Consider the following 17,479-nt stretch of genomic DNA (forward strand, 5'->3'; position numbering starts at 1 on the left):
TCAGCGTACCAGTGCTTCTCAGTCTGAGGAGGATTTGGCCTTCCAAGGATATCTGACAGTGTCTGGAAGCAGTTATGTTTGTAAATTGGTATGTGGGTATAACTGGAATCTAGTGGGTACAGAAAAAAATTTTGCTAAAAGTTCTGTAACAAGAGAACAAGCCCCTCACCCCCCCCCAAGGTGATAAGGAATATCTGACTTAAAATGTCATTAGTGCCAAGGGTAAGCATCATTTGTATGAATTTTTTAAATCCTTTTATACCCTCAACCAAAAATATGATGCAAGTTGCTGCTGCGGCTGCACCTCACCTCCTCTGCCCCCACCTCACAGCTGCTGCCACACCCAGAGGGCTTCTTCTCAGCGACAGCGAGGCTCCCAACTTCAAGGCCAGCACCATGGTTGGCTGCATCTGTTTCCACGACTTTCTGGGAGACTCATGGGGCATCCTCTTCTCCCACCCATGGGACTTCACCCCTGTGTGCACCACAGAGCTTGGCAGAGCAGCAAAGCTGGCACCAGAGTTTGCCAAGAGGAATGTTAAGTTGATTGCCCTGTCAGTAGACAGTGTTGAGGACCATCTTGCCTGGAGTAAGGATATCAGTGCTTACAATGGTAATGAACCCACAGAAAAGTTACCTTTTCCCATCATTGATGATAAAAATTGGGACCTTGCCATCCTCTTGGGCGTGCTGGACCCAGCAGAGAAGGATGAAAAGGGCGTGCCTGTGACAGCTCGTGTGCTATCTGTGTTTGGTCCTGACAAGAAACTGGAACTGTCCATCCTCTATCCAGCTACCACTGGCAGAAACTGCGATGAAATTCTCAGGGTAGTTATCTCTCTCCAGCTGACAGAAGAAAAGAGGGTTGCCACCCCTGTTGGTTGGAAGGATGGAGATAGTGTGATGGTCCTTCCAACCATCCCTGAGGAGGAAGCCAAAAAACTTTTCCCTAAAGGAGTCTTCACCAAAGAACTCCCATCTGGCAAGAAATACCTCTGCTACACTCCACAGCTTTAGATCTGAGACTTGCTCAACATAGTGAGCCAGAGGATGCCAGCTGCCAAACATGTTTTCCTGCAGCAGTTCAGTAAGAACATCCTGGTGTGAAAACAGCCAAGGCCTTTAGGTTGCTATACTATACTATTGGCTTATTAAATGGAAGTGGCACTAAAATTTTCTTGGGATTCTTTACTCTGTGCCTTCACCAGCACTGTCCTATTCATTCATCTCATCACTCTGCTGCTGGCTAGCTCTCTTTTAAATTTATTCTGTATTTGAAACTCAAATCTTGTTGGATCTCTGCAGGGTTTATAATCAACAAAATAGTATTTATTGATGGTTGAGGAAGCTTGCCTTGTTCCAGCATGGAATGATTATCAATTTTTGTAGCTGTCTTATTCAAATCTTCTCTTCAGTTCCCATTTTGGAGAGCAGCAGAACTTGAAATTCGCCTTCCTCTGTAAATACCTACGTATGCCGTCCAGGATCTCAGAGTAATTCAGATATTCTTTAACATTCAGTCTTTTGATGAAAGCGGGAGAAGAGAACTTTTCAATTCCACATCTTTGTAGTAGATAACTAAAGTTGGGGGGGTATATTTTGCTATAAAAAATTTTTGTGATAAATTTCTGTGAAAGGGGGAAGGCTGCAGAAAAGGCTTCCTTTCCTGCCCGGGAGATGCACCTGAAGGCATGAGCATAGGCGCCATGTGCCTTTCACCAAGTATTGCCGTGTGTCAGCCTGCTCTCTGAAGATAAGTGCATGGGAGGGCACACCTCGTGAAAAGAGGACTGAGAATGTTATAGAATATTCTTGCAGTGGGTTGCTATTTTCTGGATTTTGCTTTTGGGCATCAGTAAATAAAATCCTTCGTTGAAACTGGAAAAAAAAAAACCCCAAAAATATGATGCATTCACAGTGCAGGCACATAAGATAAACCAAAAAGTTTTAGGAATGTTCACTTTTTCCCACAAAATAAGGAAATGGAGTGGCAAATAACTTGAAAGCAGTGAATGACTTAGTTTCTTTTAAATCTTTTGGCTCAGACATTAGTAATTGAAGTAACATAAGTATTCGTTTGGAGATAATAAACTTTCAAATGATTTGTTTTTCCAGGCATGCATATCAGGTCCACAAATGGTGATCTAAGCCTCTGGTTGTAGAGATTTTCTTTTTAAACAACGCTTACACATCCTACTTTTTTTTTTTGTACCTGGGATTGAACTCTGGGCCTTGCATTTGCGAGGCAGGGGGTGGAAACACTGAGCTAAATCCCCGGTCCAAAACAACCCTTACCCATGATGGCAAACTACAAAATGTTTCCCTGAAAATTCTCCTTCATTTCTTTGCCTCCCTCCATCATTCTCTCACTTCTTCTTCTTCTCCCTTCTTCCCTCCCTTTTTTCTTTCTCTCCTTCTTTCCTTCCTTTCTTTTTTGTAGTCCTGGAGATTGAACCCATGGCCTCGCGCATGCTAAGCTAGTATTCTACCACTGAGCTACAACCTACCACTGATTTTTTTTTTCCTTAAAAGAAAAATGAGTGTCTTACATACTTAAATCTGAATCATGACTGTGTAATAACCTCAGTGATATCTAAAATAAAATGTTCTGGTCTCCTGGCCTTGATTCTTGATTCACTAACTAAATTAAACATCATACAGAGAGTTCATTTACTTTGGGGGACATATTTTAAGAACATAGAAGAAATACTCCGAGGCACACTAAAGCATTCTCAGTGCACCAACATAGTGTTCATCGACTAATAGGCTACTGACTCATCCAACCAGTCTGAAGTTCTCTTTCCTGGACATTTTTAGTTGCCTTATCATGGCTGCCTCAATGTCCTGAATCGATTCACAACATTTACCTTTCAAATACATTTTGACTTTGGGGAACAGCCAGATCTGATGAATAAGGTGGATGAGGACACACTGTAATGTCTTCTATTGGAAAGAGCTTTCCATAACCGAGGAGATGTGTAACGTGGAGCAGTGTCATGATGGAGAATGGCATGAAAGAGGCTTTCCTGATCTGCTTCAGAAAGTGTCAGGAATGCTTGATAAGTGGATTTAAAGAAAGAGGGCACATTCTGAGGAAGATTAATGGCAATGTGTCTTTTACTATAATTTTTTTTTTTTGAGATGGAGTCTTACTATGTAATTCAGGCTGGCATTGAACTCAACTATTATAGCTCACATTGGCCTTGAACTCATAGTGATCATCCTGCCTTAGCCTCATAAGTGCTTGCAATGTTATTTTTCCATTTTAAATATTCAGTGTATTTTGGATTCCTAAATATTCCCCCAACGTTCATGTATTGAAAGTGTGGTTTCTGGCTGATGGTGCTATTGGGACATAGTGGCAATGTGAGGTGAGCCCTCATGGTGGGAAGTTGAGACATGGAGGGGGTGTGCCCTAGATGTCTTTGAAAGGGACATTGAGACTCTCTGTGCTTACTTCCCATATGCTATGAGCTGAGCAATTCTGCTCCACAATGTACCATAGGCCAAAGAAACAGGGCCATGTGACCATTTACTGAAACTGCTGACACCACGGGCCAAATAAAATTTCCTCTTGTTAAACTGCCTATGTGAGGCATGTTTTTTCATAGCTACAGAAAGCTGACTAACACCCATATTCTCTTTAGTCATCGAAATCATAAACTCAAAGGATCTCTGTATGGCAACATTTTATTTCATCTGTACTTGCTGTGTGTCAGGTGCTATGATTTACCTGTACCTTTAAGTTTTATAAAACAAGAGCTGACAAACACACCCTTGGTTCATTAGAAGAAACTCTTGAATAAGAAAGAAGCTGACCAGGGTTTGCAGAGCAGTCACAGAGAGTGCAGTCAGACTTTCATTTCTTATCATCTAATTGTACTCTCCAGTTTCTTAGACTCCCAATTGTTGACTGTTTTTGACCCTAAGTTCCTTGGACTTCTGTATAGACCTAAATCCCCCTGACCATACCCACTGAATCAAAATTAAACTATTGATTTATTTACCGATTATTAAATTTACTCTGCAGAATCCTGTGCCATGAGTGTTGTAAGCACTTCCAAGATCATGTTGGAGAACAGGTTTTTTTCCTTGTCTTCCTTACAGACCAGAAAGATAGTCCTCTTGACCTAAATCCTTACCTGATCTCCACCTTTTAAGGCTATAGAGGTTTTGATGACTAATTGTTAAAATATTGTACAACATGAAGTACATCATCAACCACAATCTTGTTAGCTCTTAGCTAACACATGTTAAATACCAAATATGATGATTGAAATAAGATACATATCAGTAAGGCTTCCCAAAACATTCTGGCCAGGAATGTCTAGTAATTACAGAAGTCATAATTGGAGCATGTCATCCAGAATCCCTATTTTAATCCTCTTTTCAGTACAAAACAATCTAGGATTGAGAAGGGTTTGGGGGAAAAATTACTTGTTAATTGTCTAGATCAGGGATTTATAAACTTGGGCTCCTAACCAGTCACCTGTATTTGTAAATAATGTTTTATTAGTCTGTGTCTTTTCAAAGAAACTGGAGCTTGAAGGGGCCTTGTGGAATATATAGCATGTATTCCTCAGTTCCACTCAAATGATTCATAAAAGCAGTGGAGTAAATTCTTTGAGATAATTTTAATAATACATAACACCTAGGAAAATATTTTACCCATCACAATACCCACCGACTTTATCTAGAATAATATTTACTAATAATATCACATGACCAGAACCTCTGATCAGTCCCCAGTATCCTCAGAATATTTTCTAAGGAGTGACAGATGGTCCAGAAATGACCTGTGCTTATAGTTCCCATTCTTTTTAATAAAGTAGATGTCAAAAGGCAATATTATTTAATATATTCCAAGCATGCATAAGAGAGTTCAGGCCTGATTCTGAGAATATACTCAAGGATTATTCAAACACATAGTTTGCCAAGTTTCCCATTTCTAAGTCAATGATCCTTGTAATATAGTTTGCTAGTTCATAGCAAGAAATCTTGCACAGCAAATTGGTCATAAAGCTTGGTCTTTTTCATGTTCTGAAAGGAAAAGGAGTAGGAGAGATAGAAGTAATTTACTTCTTCCTTTGCTATCGATGTATCTACAACATTTGCATTTTTAGAGTGTATTATTTCAAATAAAGACATTTAAATTCAACTCACTGCAAAGTTAAATCTAATTATGTAATTTGAAGTACATTTAGCATGAATTTTGGTTTAGCTAATTTTCAAAATGAGTTCAATCCATATTATTGACAAGCTTTCAAGTCATGTAGTATGCTTATGGAATTACATATATTATACATATGTAAGTTCAAAACACTATGCAGGAGCAAATATTTGAGAAAGCACTCCTTATTTCGAAAAATTCACTATTTAATCTGAGTCTTTTTTATATCAATTAAGATATTTTGGGGGCCAGGGCTTTGGCTCAGTGGTTCCACTGCCTGCCTTGCAAGCACAAAGGTGCGAGTTCCATCCCCAATATCACACACACACACACAATTTTGTAGCAATTGCTATAAGATTCTGTTGAAATTGGCTAAGCGAGGGAAAAAGGAATTTTGATCATCTCTTTTTAACTCAATTCTTAGAAAAACTCCAAAGATTTTATCATTTTAGATTCAAATCTAGCCAGAAATACATATCCTGGCATCTCTTATCTTCTTTACTGTAGTGGAATCTTCTTTCTGAAGCTAAACAAGTTCTGTGTCAGAGAAGTATACAGCTATGTTCCAGCCAGCCTGGGTCAGATACCACCTGCCAAGTCTGTGAGGTCAAGTGTTGGGAGCCATTCTATATAATTTTAGGGAAAAATCATTTCACAATTAAATTATGATTAGGCCTAGTCTTCTTGCCTAAAGGCAGGCTATGACATGCTGAAACATAACTCTATTTTTGCCTCTTGTCACAGCTGGGATCTCAATGGTCCCATGATACTGTGATGTTCAAGGGCAGGATTACATCAGCTAAAGACATCTTGGTTCCTCGAGAACCGAATAGTAAGAGAAAGGCTTCACCCGGGAAGGTGCAGATTCCTTATCAGCTTAACTCATCCCATCGACTATTTTAAGAACATCTCTGCTCATCTCACCATCCTAACTAATCAACATAAGCTCCTCATCGACCTGAGATCCTCATCAGCATAAGACCCTTGCCGATTTTGGATTACTGTCACCCTCCAAGACACCTGACTTGTCCTTTGATTATAAAATCTTTGTCAATTTAGGATTATTGCTGCCCTCTGAGTCTAAGTTACTCCCTATGAACCCAATAATAGGTGCCTTTGTCTTTGCTGCCCAAAGCAGCATTGATCAGGCCCAGAACCCAGTTTCCAGTTTCCTCTCTAAGTCTTGTCTCCTTATCTTTATTCTTTAATTCACCTTGTGTTGTCATGGCTCACAGGAGACCAGGACCCACTGCAGGGGTTCTTGTAACAACCCCTTTCCCTGTTCCTTACAGCAAAGAATAATAATCTGACCAGGGCTATGGTCTGAGGGTGGGGAAATAGTGATCCCCTTCCTCCCAAATATGTGAAAGAGTAGGATAAATGCATGTAAGATGGACAAGAGGCAAAAAGTGCCCACGCCATACACACAGTAAACAATGATTTAAATTAAATGTATCTAACATGCAAAAAGGTCAAATGAAAGGCAAAAGGAGCAGAAGTAATAGTTTGGGCTCTGGGACTAGAAAGTATAGGCTCAAATTCTCACTGTACCACTTGATAGCTGTATGAGCTAAGGAAGTTACTTACCCTCTTTAGGCTTTAATTTATTCATCTCTACAAATGGCAGTAATACTGATACCTACACAGGTATTTTTTGATAGTTAAATGAGAGTAAAACCTGTTGTTCTAAAAAGCTGTTTAGAATAGTGCCTGGCACCTGAGAACCATTCAGTGAAAGTTAGTTATTATTATTAACTTTAGATCTGAGAAGCACAGATAAACCTTGAAAAATATCAAAGGAGGGGGAAAACAGGGAGGAGGAGGGGGAGTGCTGACTGTGACCCATCCTGAACGTGAAGAGCGAAGACTTGCCGTAACAGAGGGGAAGAAACAGCCTTCTGCACGGAGAAGGGAATAGTATGTGCCTAAGTGCGGCATTGTAACAAAGCAAAATTACAGGGGACCAACCGATGTGGCTGAAATGAAGATAAAACTTATAACAGGGTCTTGAAGGCCAGGTTTATCTGAAAAAAATATGGCAGATAATCATGCAAGATTGTGATCCTGAAACATAATTGAAAATTTTTTTCAGCTTACATTTATGTTGTTTATTATGAAATAATTATACATCCCTTGTTTTCTTTAGGCCAGTCATGAAAAACAATTCTATATAAAGGAATCACAATATGACTTGTGACATATTCATACCATTATGCTGTTAAGAAATAGATCCTAACAACGGACCCCTTTGAACTAAGGAATACCAGTTGATCTTGCTGATACGAATGTGTGCAGATATGTGAATCTAAGGGTTATTCTCATTTCAAAGGACTTTTACTGCAGTGATGTCACTCACCTCCACCAAGCCTGATAAGCGCTTTCTTACAGTATCTCCTCAAAGACTTAGTAAAAAACACACTGTCATGATTCCCAAGTTATGAAAATCCAGAAGTAACAAAAAGAAAAGCACATCTTTTACAGGGTAGGAGTCAGCAAAAATTAACAGATGAATTCTACACCCAGTTGATTCATTATTTTCATAAGTTGCTTCATATAAGAGAAGTCATTATTCTTTAAAAAGCAGTCAAAAATATAACAAACTGAGTGAAGTGATATGACATTTTTTATTTTGTTTTGTTTCACCTTCCACCCTTTGAGATACACAAGCTTACTATTATTACTATTAATGTGTATTACTAAATACACATTTCACTGTACTAGGATCTAGAAAACAAAAAGCATATGCCTGTTTCACATATATTTCAATATTTTTGGGGTCCCTATGTTTTTCTCCCACTAGGTTCCAGCAGGTAGAAGATTATGTAAAAAGGCCCAACAAGCCAAACAACAACAACAAATACCGACAACAAACACTTACTTGTCTAGCTGAAAGTAAGCCTGAAGGAACAGAGGGATGATGGGGGCACACATAACTTTACTCGCCAATAATAAAGCCCATGACAATGCAAATTGTAATATTCTATGTCTGCCTATCATAACTGTGGGTGACGGATTTTCACAGTTTCTCATTTCAATTATGACACTCAGTGGTTCTGAGAAGAATATGGCTGTTTGTTGCAGGAATGTTACTTTCGGTTTATGTTCTACTATTGTTCTATCCAAATATTTTTCTTCTGAAATTGTCAAGTGGTTTCTCTTTACTCCTTCATTCTCCTCATTCCTACTCTACAACAGCCATCATTTTCTGAAAATAGTTTTTCCACAGCTCTGCGTCACTATATAGAATAACGTACATTAGTTCATTGACCATGTAGCTTATCAATAGAAAGCAGTTAACACAAAGGTTAATAACTTTTCTTTTTCCTCTTCATTGTTTACATATTTCAGGAACCTCAGATGGAAGGAAATGAATCTACAGGTGCAGCACTTCAGGTGGATTTCATGCTTATGAGTAATATATCTGTGAAGTTGTGCATTTGATTTGTATAATGACACAAAGCCTTCATGTTTTTTTAACCTTAGTCAAGTTTGATATTATCTCAGTAGCTCTTTCCTTTCCCTAGCAGTGAACACAATGATAACCTTCACTAGCACTGTGAGTGCATCTCTCTCTTCTCTTAGCTATAGAGGAATTCCAGAGTCTCTTAGAGGAGGGCAGAATCTGCAATTAGGCCCTTGGAGAAAGAAAGCAGCATACAGGCTGACTGCAAAGGAGTAACCCCGACCTCGGTTGTATGAAAATCAAAACATACGAAGCACAGCAATCCAAAAGAACACTAGAAAAATGATCTTTTGGCTGGTATCAAGTTTTAATGTTATGGTCACATCCTGATTGCGCCTGAACATAGAGAGCTGTGATTCAATATCATTTCCAGTGTGACACTGTACATTGCTAATTTGTGCTTGTTAGCATCACCAACATTTATATTGAGCCAGTCTGCCTTGTTCCCTTGAAAATGCATTTCATTGTGATAGAATTCAAATTTTCTCCTGTGATGGGGAGAGAAAGAAGAAAGAAAAGTGGTACAGTGGTGTTATTCCCCAAGAGATCACCCAAAGCAGAGCAGAGACGGTGTCCTCTGGGTCAGTATCTGTTGGTATCAAAGCAGATTTGAAGCAGGAATGTTGCGCCATCAGGAAGAGGGAAAGGTAGGGCCATTCTAAACCGCAAGGGAAGTCTCAGCCAATTTTTTCTAGAGCTCTGGGGCTGGGAGGATTCTTTAGAATTGTCTCAAACTGGAGGAAAGAACTCTTTATACTGTATGCTTCCTCCTCCCTCAGCTGACAAATCATTGAATAAAAGTCACTTGCAGAGGGCTGTGACCATGGAAAGGTCCTCTTTTCAGCCTAGTAGTCATTCCTGTGAAGACTGATAGCTCAAAGCTGACAACAAGAATTTGGGAATGCAGTCTTCATTCCTAGAGAGAACTGGTGGTGTGACACAGTGATCTTGGCAGCTAAATAGCATTTAAAACATCTACATCATCTTAAATTACTTTCTCTCAAAAATAGTTGGAGATGGCATCAAGAAAGATCACTGGGAAGCAAAAAGTAGGTAACTTGACCTTCCTATTTTCCCTTATCTATAAAATGGATGGTCCTTACAGGTATTGGGCTTATTTTTATTATCTAAGTTGATTTTGTATTTCATGACATTTAACTGGCCCTCTCAAGGGAAATATGTCTTTTGATGCCGACTTATGAGATGAAAGACACGTGTTTCATGTGAAGAGGTGGTGCACATTTGTTTGGTTCCCAGGGTAATTTCTTCTGAAATTACTTTTTTCATTTCAGGTATTTTATAATTAAAACTAGAAGTGATCATTTTGTACATTTCCCAACAAGAAATTTACAAGGGAAGTCTCTTTGTTAATAATGACTGACTTCCAATGAAAGTTGGAAGAGATTTAAAGAGGAGAATGTATGATATTAGTAGTCAGCATAGGGCCTTGAGGTTTTCTGGTAACTTGTCCTCATGAGATTCTCTTGAGATGCAATAGATTGTCATTACCCAGAGGCCATTGCAGGACCCAAGCTCCCTGCTGTAATGTACATAGAAAGGCTTCACGTCTCACTGTCTCACTGATTTGCACAATTAAAATGGTAAGTGAGGCTGAAAGAACAATGTGTTGAACTTTCGAGTTTCATGTAGAAACAAACACTCAACAGAATTTCTCCGTATGTTAAGAAACCTTTAAATATCCTTCTTCCACAAGTTAAGTGGTTAAACTTTAATCAGAAAATATGACTACTGGGGTTAGGTCAAGTACGGGAAAAGCTGTCTATATAGGACAGATTATTATGTACAGATTACTTTGAGGTTTTCCAGCACCATCTATTTAAATGTTCTAATTATCATCTTTAAGAAATGAGGGAAAATTCCTTGCTTTATGTCTTAGAAAATCTGTACACTTTAGGATAGGTCTGAAAATGTTTTACTTTTTTGATAGATCTAAGACCCTTTGTGGATAATTGAAACGATCATATGACATCACATCTCTTAATAGGAAAAAGCGCCAATGAGTCTTATTTAAATCCTGCCTGTTGCTTCATTTTATTGGCAAGGAAGATGGAGCAACAGTTCTGGCTCGGGGGCTCCTGCTCCTGTCTTCTCTTCACTAATTTGCCTCCCTTCCGGCTCAGATTTTGCTGATTCTTTAGAACAAAGTACTTTCTTTGGACTTTTGAGTTGGCTTAGGTTAGAACCTTAGTACCTTACTTGCTGTAAAACATTAAATGTAATGCTCTTGGTGAAATTGTCCACCAGTTTATCTGGCATACACAAAAGACTTGGGCATCACTCTTTCCCTAGTTCTGTTAAGGCTACCGATTTTTCCCCACTCAGTCTTCTTCATGTAAGTCCTGTTTTAAACGTTGCTCTTCCATTTGACTATTCAATGAAAGCCTACCTCATCAATTAAAGTAACAGAGAGAGGCAGTGTTTTTTGTAAAGATTTTCAGATATTTATTATTGCTAAAACATTAGTACAAGTTTAGAATGAACTGAAGGTTGATAAATTCTGAATACTTATGGTGCTGTTATTTTGATATAAATATTTTTTGAATATTAAATCAAAGTTATATATGTCTGTAGCATAAATAATCCAATAGTTCTCAGGAAATCAGGAGCTCCAGATCTTCTTATCCCATTTCTTCTGCATGAGAAAAAAAGCTTTTAAAGTGTCTTGACTGTTTTTTGTTTTGCTTTTTAGTAATTACTTCTTTACAAATAACATATCTAATGGCCATTTTCTTGATTTTTTCAGTTGTAGGCATTATCATTTTGTTCCCCTGTGTAACAAATGAGTCTAGCTCAGTTTTATATTCCATCCCTCAATCGTACACATCATCTTTACATTTCTCTTCCTCCCAGGAAGAAAGGAATGCATTTCTAACCACATGGGGTACATTCCAAGACCTTGAGTGGGTGCCCAAAACACAGAAGATAACAAACCCTGGATCTCTTAGTTATTTCGTATCACTCATACATATAATGAAGTTCAATTTACAAATCAGGAAATTTGTAAGAAATTAACGACTTCTAATAACACAAAATGTTTGTAACAACACACTACAATGAACATTTGTGAGTATACTAGCTCTCGCTTGAAAAAGTCAAGGTTAATCTTAATGTTTTTAAGCCACAGTTGACTGTAGGTAACTGAAACCATGGAGAGCAAAACTGTGGGTAAAAGGGGACAATTGTACTTTGCTTAGATCAATATTCAGTGTTCACATAATTGTAAGAGCTGAACTTTTGATGCATGATAGTTTTACTTATGTTTATTTAGTGCTGGGGTTTGAACCATAGGATTCCTATGAGCTACATTTCCAGTCTGATACACGACAAAAGAAAATCTTCTTTTTAAATTTTCTACGTAAGTTTTTGTTTTCTTTGGAAGTAGTTATCTGGATTTAGGGTTTTGCTTTGTATTTTATATGTTTGTCCCTGAAAAACTCAAATTCCTCACCAGCTGTATGAATTTTCTCTCGGTAACCTTTGCCCCGTCGAGAGGAGTGTCGGCTGATCTTGAAACCCCGCAGAGCCTTCTGCTCTGCTCTGAGGAGTGTGGGTGACGAACCAAGGACGCAGATGTCATCCTGAGCTGCCCCTTGAACACCACCCTGGCATATTCTCTATTCGTTTCCTGGATAGCATGTCTTCTTGTTTCTTCAACTATTGCCTTATTTTGCTGAACCACAGCTTCTAGTAGATTCCCAAGAAAAGGTAGGTATTGTTCTCTCCTTGACCTCATTGTCATGGGATAAATATAGATTCTAGATTGGCCAGCATATTCATTTAGAATTTTATAGGCGTTGCTCCGCTGTAATCTAGCTTTCAGTATTTCTCTTCAGAAGTCTAGACTCAATTTGGTTTGCTGATCTTTCATAATTATTTTCTTTTTCTTTCCTCTGAAAGCCAAAAGAACCATGTATTTACATACAGTATCATAGTGTCATGAAATTTCAGTCTTGAAACTCATGTGCTTCAGTTCTAGAGATTTGAATTAGTGGATATGATGGATTCCTTTTTCTTCCAAACTCTCTCTTCATATTCATTCTCTTTCCCCTCTGTTTCTCCCTCTCCCTTTCTCTCTCTCTCTCTCTCTCTCTCTGATGTTTAATCCTTATAAATCTGTAATGTTTAATACAATAAGCCTCTATCCACATATAGCTTTTCACATTTGCATTTAAATTCATGAAAATTAAGTACATTTTTAAAACTTGCTTTCTTAGTTATGTTAACCACATTTCATGTGCCACACATAGTGAGTGGATATTATATCGAACAGTACAAATATTACAGAAAGTTCTAGGACAGGACAGTCCTAAACAATCCTCTATCATTTCTTTTATTTTCTATATCTTTCTTATTTTAGTTTCTGGAAGGTTCCTCAACTTAATCTTTCAATTGTTTGCTGTTATTAAAATCTGAGCACATGTGGGATGTGCAGTATTTGGTCCATGCTATAGGGTGATCTTTTCTTGGAAAAGTCCTTATATTCATTTATATTATATTGCATTCTTACATTACAACTTTCCTCCTGCACTGTCCAAAATATTTGAAGGAAAGACTTGCAAAGTCTTATGGAGACTTCTTAGCTACTAGCATTCTAGGAGGCAAGTTAGGAAGAAATTAGGAGTCTTTCTATTTATGTAAATTATTTGTGAATTTTCTCCATTTATTTTATTCCTGCTCAGCTTTCTTCAGTCCAGAGACCTTCAAACTTATTGTCACAAAAGAATAAGCCTCACATTTTCTCAACTGAAGGAACTATTTCTCCAGGTGTTGGGAGTACTCTTGGTAGAAAAGAGTTACCTTGCCAGTGGTCCTATACTATTTGTGAGAATGGCTTGCCTACAATGATTGGTCACTGTGAGCTTCTTGAACCAACTCAAGACACGTCTGCAATGTCAGTGCACTGGAAGCCCTTTGTGACTGTGTCAGAATCCAGCATCTGCTCTCTCCTGCTTTCACTCTTTACCACATTGGTTCTAAATCACTAATCTTGTTTCCTAAGTTGCCTGATAGTTTGGGGAAGGCAATCATCTGGCTGCTTGAGTGAGGAAATCTATGAATCTGGATGCTTTAAAAATATTTTCAATTTCTCTTTCTGTTTTTATTATTTATTTATGGGTACCAAGGATCGAACTCAGGTTCTCGTGCTTGCCAGGCAGGCACTGTGCTGCTGAACTACATCCCCAGCCCTCTCTTTCTGCTTTTAGTCTCACCACCATTGTCATTTCCAGAGGCACCTATTCTTGAGCTTTTGGAAGGTTCTATGATAGAACTTGTGTTGCTTCTCAGTGCTTTCCATTGTTTCTTAGGATTTAAGTTCCTCAGATCCAGAATTAGTCCACATGCATCTATTTGTTGTTTAACTTCTAACAGTTTGCCATGTTTTCTATAATCTTTTACCTGGAAGGTTAGGTCTTTTAAGAATCCGTTCACTGTCATTTTAATGATGTTTTGGAAATGTATGCTGTTAATTTGTAAGTTTCCGGACATACTCTTTGTATCTAGACTCTCTAATATTTTTATTTGCAGACTATACTACAAAGTAAAAGGAAATAGTCATCATTATAACTTTCCAATAACACTAATGCATGAGGGAGAATGAAAAGAAAAGGGATCCGTATCTTAAAATTTTATAAATCCCCAATAAAGTGGTAGAAATTATCAAATTGTGGTTCAGATGGGTGGAATTATATATTTTGAAATTATAAGAAGAGACATTATCTCAAGAATCATAGAGGCTTATGATTTGAATGACAATAATAATTATTTTTAATAGTATCCTTGATAGAATAATACATAAAATGCAGGACTTAAAAGCTATCCTTTCATTAAATCCAGTACTTATGAGATTCAGTATGCATTAGTATGTACTGTGTTAGACTCCAGAACTAATGAAGCTTGAGAGGGTTTGAAGGAAAATAGCAAATATGACTAAATGGGTGGAATGGAGAGAACATAAGTAGTTAGCAGAAGACCATATGCTTTCTTTAAATGAAAAGAAATTGGATGGCTTTCTAATGCTCCTTAGGCATATAAAGCAATACTCATTCTTTTACACATTTCTAAGTGCATTTTTCTGCAAAAATTTAATAGGATAATTGGTTTAAAAAGTTCTTTATTAATCATAGGGCATTAGATGTTAGTTTTCTTCTTCCATAAAGGATTCAAGCAGGATAGAATCATCTTTAATCTCAACACAAGAGCATGATAGACAAATTTCCTAAAGGCTAGACTTGTTACAGAATTCCTTTAAAAATTTTACGTGGAAAAAGGAATGGAAATTTGACATTAGAATTCAGCATGATGTATATTTGGTCTTCCTCCCTTATTTCTGAAACAGAATTTCTAAAACTCTTAGAATTCCCTGAGTGATGGAGCCAGAAGAGTATCTTTTCTTATGCATATAAGCCTCTTTCAACCATACCTGAGTATATGTTAATATAACTCTTTCCAGGAGACTCCTGGAAAAGGAACCTATCAGAAGATTAGAGAGCTGAAGTTTTCAGCTGTTCCCTCCCAGGAAGAGGGGCTGGGAACTGAGTTAATCTCAACCACTGTTGATTTAATCAATCCTTTCTATGTAATGAAACCTCCACAAAACCAAGCATGGTGGTAGACTCTTGTAATCCTAGCACTTTGGGAGACTGAGGCAAGGGGACTATACATTTCAACACAATCTGTGCACTTAGCAAGATTCTGTCTCAAAATAAAACAAAAAGAGCTGGGGATGTTGCTCAGTGCAACACAATAGAACACAAAAACAGAAACCAAAACCACTAAGTGGGAAGATTTGGAGAACACATCCATGTGCAGGGAGGGTGGTGTCCCCAACTCCACTGGGATGGCCACTTCTGTGCTCAGGACCCATCTGGGCTACTTCATTTGTCTGTTCACTTGTATCTTTCATAGTACCCTTTATGATGAGATAGTAAAGTTAAGTACTATCTTTCCTTGAGTTCTGTGAGTAGTTATAGCAAACTACTGAACCAAAGGAGGGGGTCATGGGTGCCACATTTGTAGCTGAGTTGGACAGAAAAGTAAAAGTAAGTAACTTGAAGACAGGGTGGTAGTCTTGTGGAAGCCCTTAACTTATGGGGTATGTGGTAACTCCAAGTACCATCAGAATTGAATTAAATTTTAGGATGCTCACTTATTCCATAGAGAATTAGAGAATTGCTTAGTAAGGAAAACTTACACATTTAGTGTTAGATAATTTTTCTTTTAGTTGGAAATACACAAATATCTAAAATAATTTCCCTGGATAATGAACCTAGGAATTATGTATTTCCTTTGTTCCACATTTTTCTATGTTTTCTCATTTTTCCCTTGTTTTATATAAGTGAGCATATATTTAGGATAGACACAGACTATATTTGTATTTTTAGTTGCAATATATATTGTGTACATATTTTTTACTAGTGATGTAGAGAACTTTCATAAATATAAGTATTTTAAGAATCAAGACACTGAATTTTAATGCAGTGTGGGTGTAAGTCCACCACCTTCTAGCTTCACGATGTTGGGCATTTTTTTTAATTTTTGGAAACATTGATGATATTACCACCTGCTATAGAGTTGTTGAAAGAATTGAATTAATAAATATTCTAAAATAATTTAGAAGAAAATCTGGTTCATGATAAGTACTTGATAAAAGTTAGATATTGTTTTCATCCCCCAAAACACTTAAGGTAGCTTACAAAATAATATATTAGATACGTTTTAAACAATCGGAGAAAGAATAGGTGAAGGGTAGAAAACAATGAAAAGTGCAAAATTTGGTATTGTTTAATAATATAAAATTTATAGCTCTCAGCTGAAAATGGGGTGGGATATAATAATGTGACTATAACAGTTGTGGCACACATGCTGCAGCAGGCTGTTTATATCACTGAAAGCTCTGTTATTGTATTTTTCTTTTAGTATATGAGCTGTTTTTTTGTTAAATTAAAACTTCAGTATTAAGGTTTAAAAGATGGCACTTCGCAATAAATAAATGGGTTGTGAGCTGTAATGTGGGTGTTTGCTCTCTATAAGGGCTGGCATCACTAGTCTATAATTATTTTTGTTTTTTCTGAGATAAAGTCTTGCTAAGTAGTTCAGGTTGTCTTGGGCTATGTAGCCCAAGCTGGCCTTGAACTCCCAGCAATTGTCCTGCCTCAGCCTCCAGCCTCACCATACCTGGCACTCTAGAATTAAAAACAAAACAAAACAAAACAAAACTTATACCTTGACCTAAAAGAAATCATTTCCAGATTCTTTTTTCTTTTTGGTGCTGGGGATCGAACTCAAGACCTTGCACTTGCGAGGCAGGTAGCAGAACCACTGAGCTAAAATCCTTAGCTGCACAAGATTCTTATAAGGGATTCACAGAGATATATAACTTATTTATTAGAAAATGTATAAAATTATGCAGTCTCCACTCTTACCTTCAAAATTAAATATCATAATATCAATGTACACCCAGGAATCCAAGTTTCTTATGATAAGTAAGCCCCTCATTACAAAAATTAGTCATAGCTTCATGACAAAAACACTGCAAAGTAAAAGCTTATATATTCACTGCTGAGTAACAGGTAAACAGATCAATAGCTAACAAAAGCTGTGATGCTATTCAAGTTAACCATGTTTCTCTTTATTTTATCTGTATTTATCACCTTATTCCATTTTTTTTTTTTAAGATAGGGTCTTGCTGTATAGTTTAGGCTGGCCCTGAGCTCACTGTGTAGCCCCGGCTGGCCTTGAACTTGTGGCAATCCTCCTACCTTAGCTCTCAAGTGCTGGGATTACAGGAGTGAGCCACAGTGCTCACTGTAATTTTTAAATGTTTA

The 17,479-nt window shown here is 37.6% G+C and overlaps 3 protein-coding genes across 7 annotated transcripts in view; 2 read left to right on the forward strand and 1 right to left on the reverse strand.

Annotated features, from left to right (window-relative positions):
- LOC104854315 (immunoglobulin-binding protein 1) overlaps positions 1-17,479 on the forward strand; it is a 563,742-nt gene that overhangs the window by 391,407 nt on the left and 154,856 nt on the right. Inside the window, exon 5 of one of the 5 annotated variants that reach the window (XR_004514653.1) lies at positions 8,519-8,563. The exons of the other annotated variants lie outside the window; for them this stretch is intronic. The gene's annotated coding sequence lies outside the window, so the exon portion shown is untranslated. The remainder of the gene's footprint in view (positions 1-8,518; positions 8,564-17,479) is intronic. 5 annotated transcript variants of the gene reach the window in all.
- Kcnh8 (potassium voltage-gated channel subfamily H member 8) overlaps positions 1-17,479 on the reverse strand; it is a 318,111-nt gene that overhangs the window by 166,594 nt on the left and 134,038 nt on the right. The window lies entirely within an intron of this gene.
- Positions 280-1,017, forward strand: LOC104854334 (peroxiredoxin-6-like). Its single transcript, XM_010612839.1, has one exon. The coding sequence runs from the start codon at positions 280-282 to the stop codon at positions 1,015-1,017; it is 738 nt and encodes a 245-aa protein (XP_010611141.1).

This window comes from Fukomys damarensis, unplaced genomic scaffold (assembly GCF_012274545.1).
Source record: "Fukomys damarensis isolate Sample0158 unplaced genomic scaffold, DMR_v1.0_HiC HiC_scaffold_28, whole genome shotgun sequence".
Taxonomy (NCBI): Eukaryota; Metazoa; Chordata; class Mammalia; order Rodentia; family Bathyergidae; genus Fukomys; species Fukomys damarensis.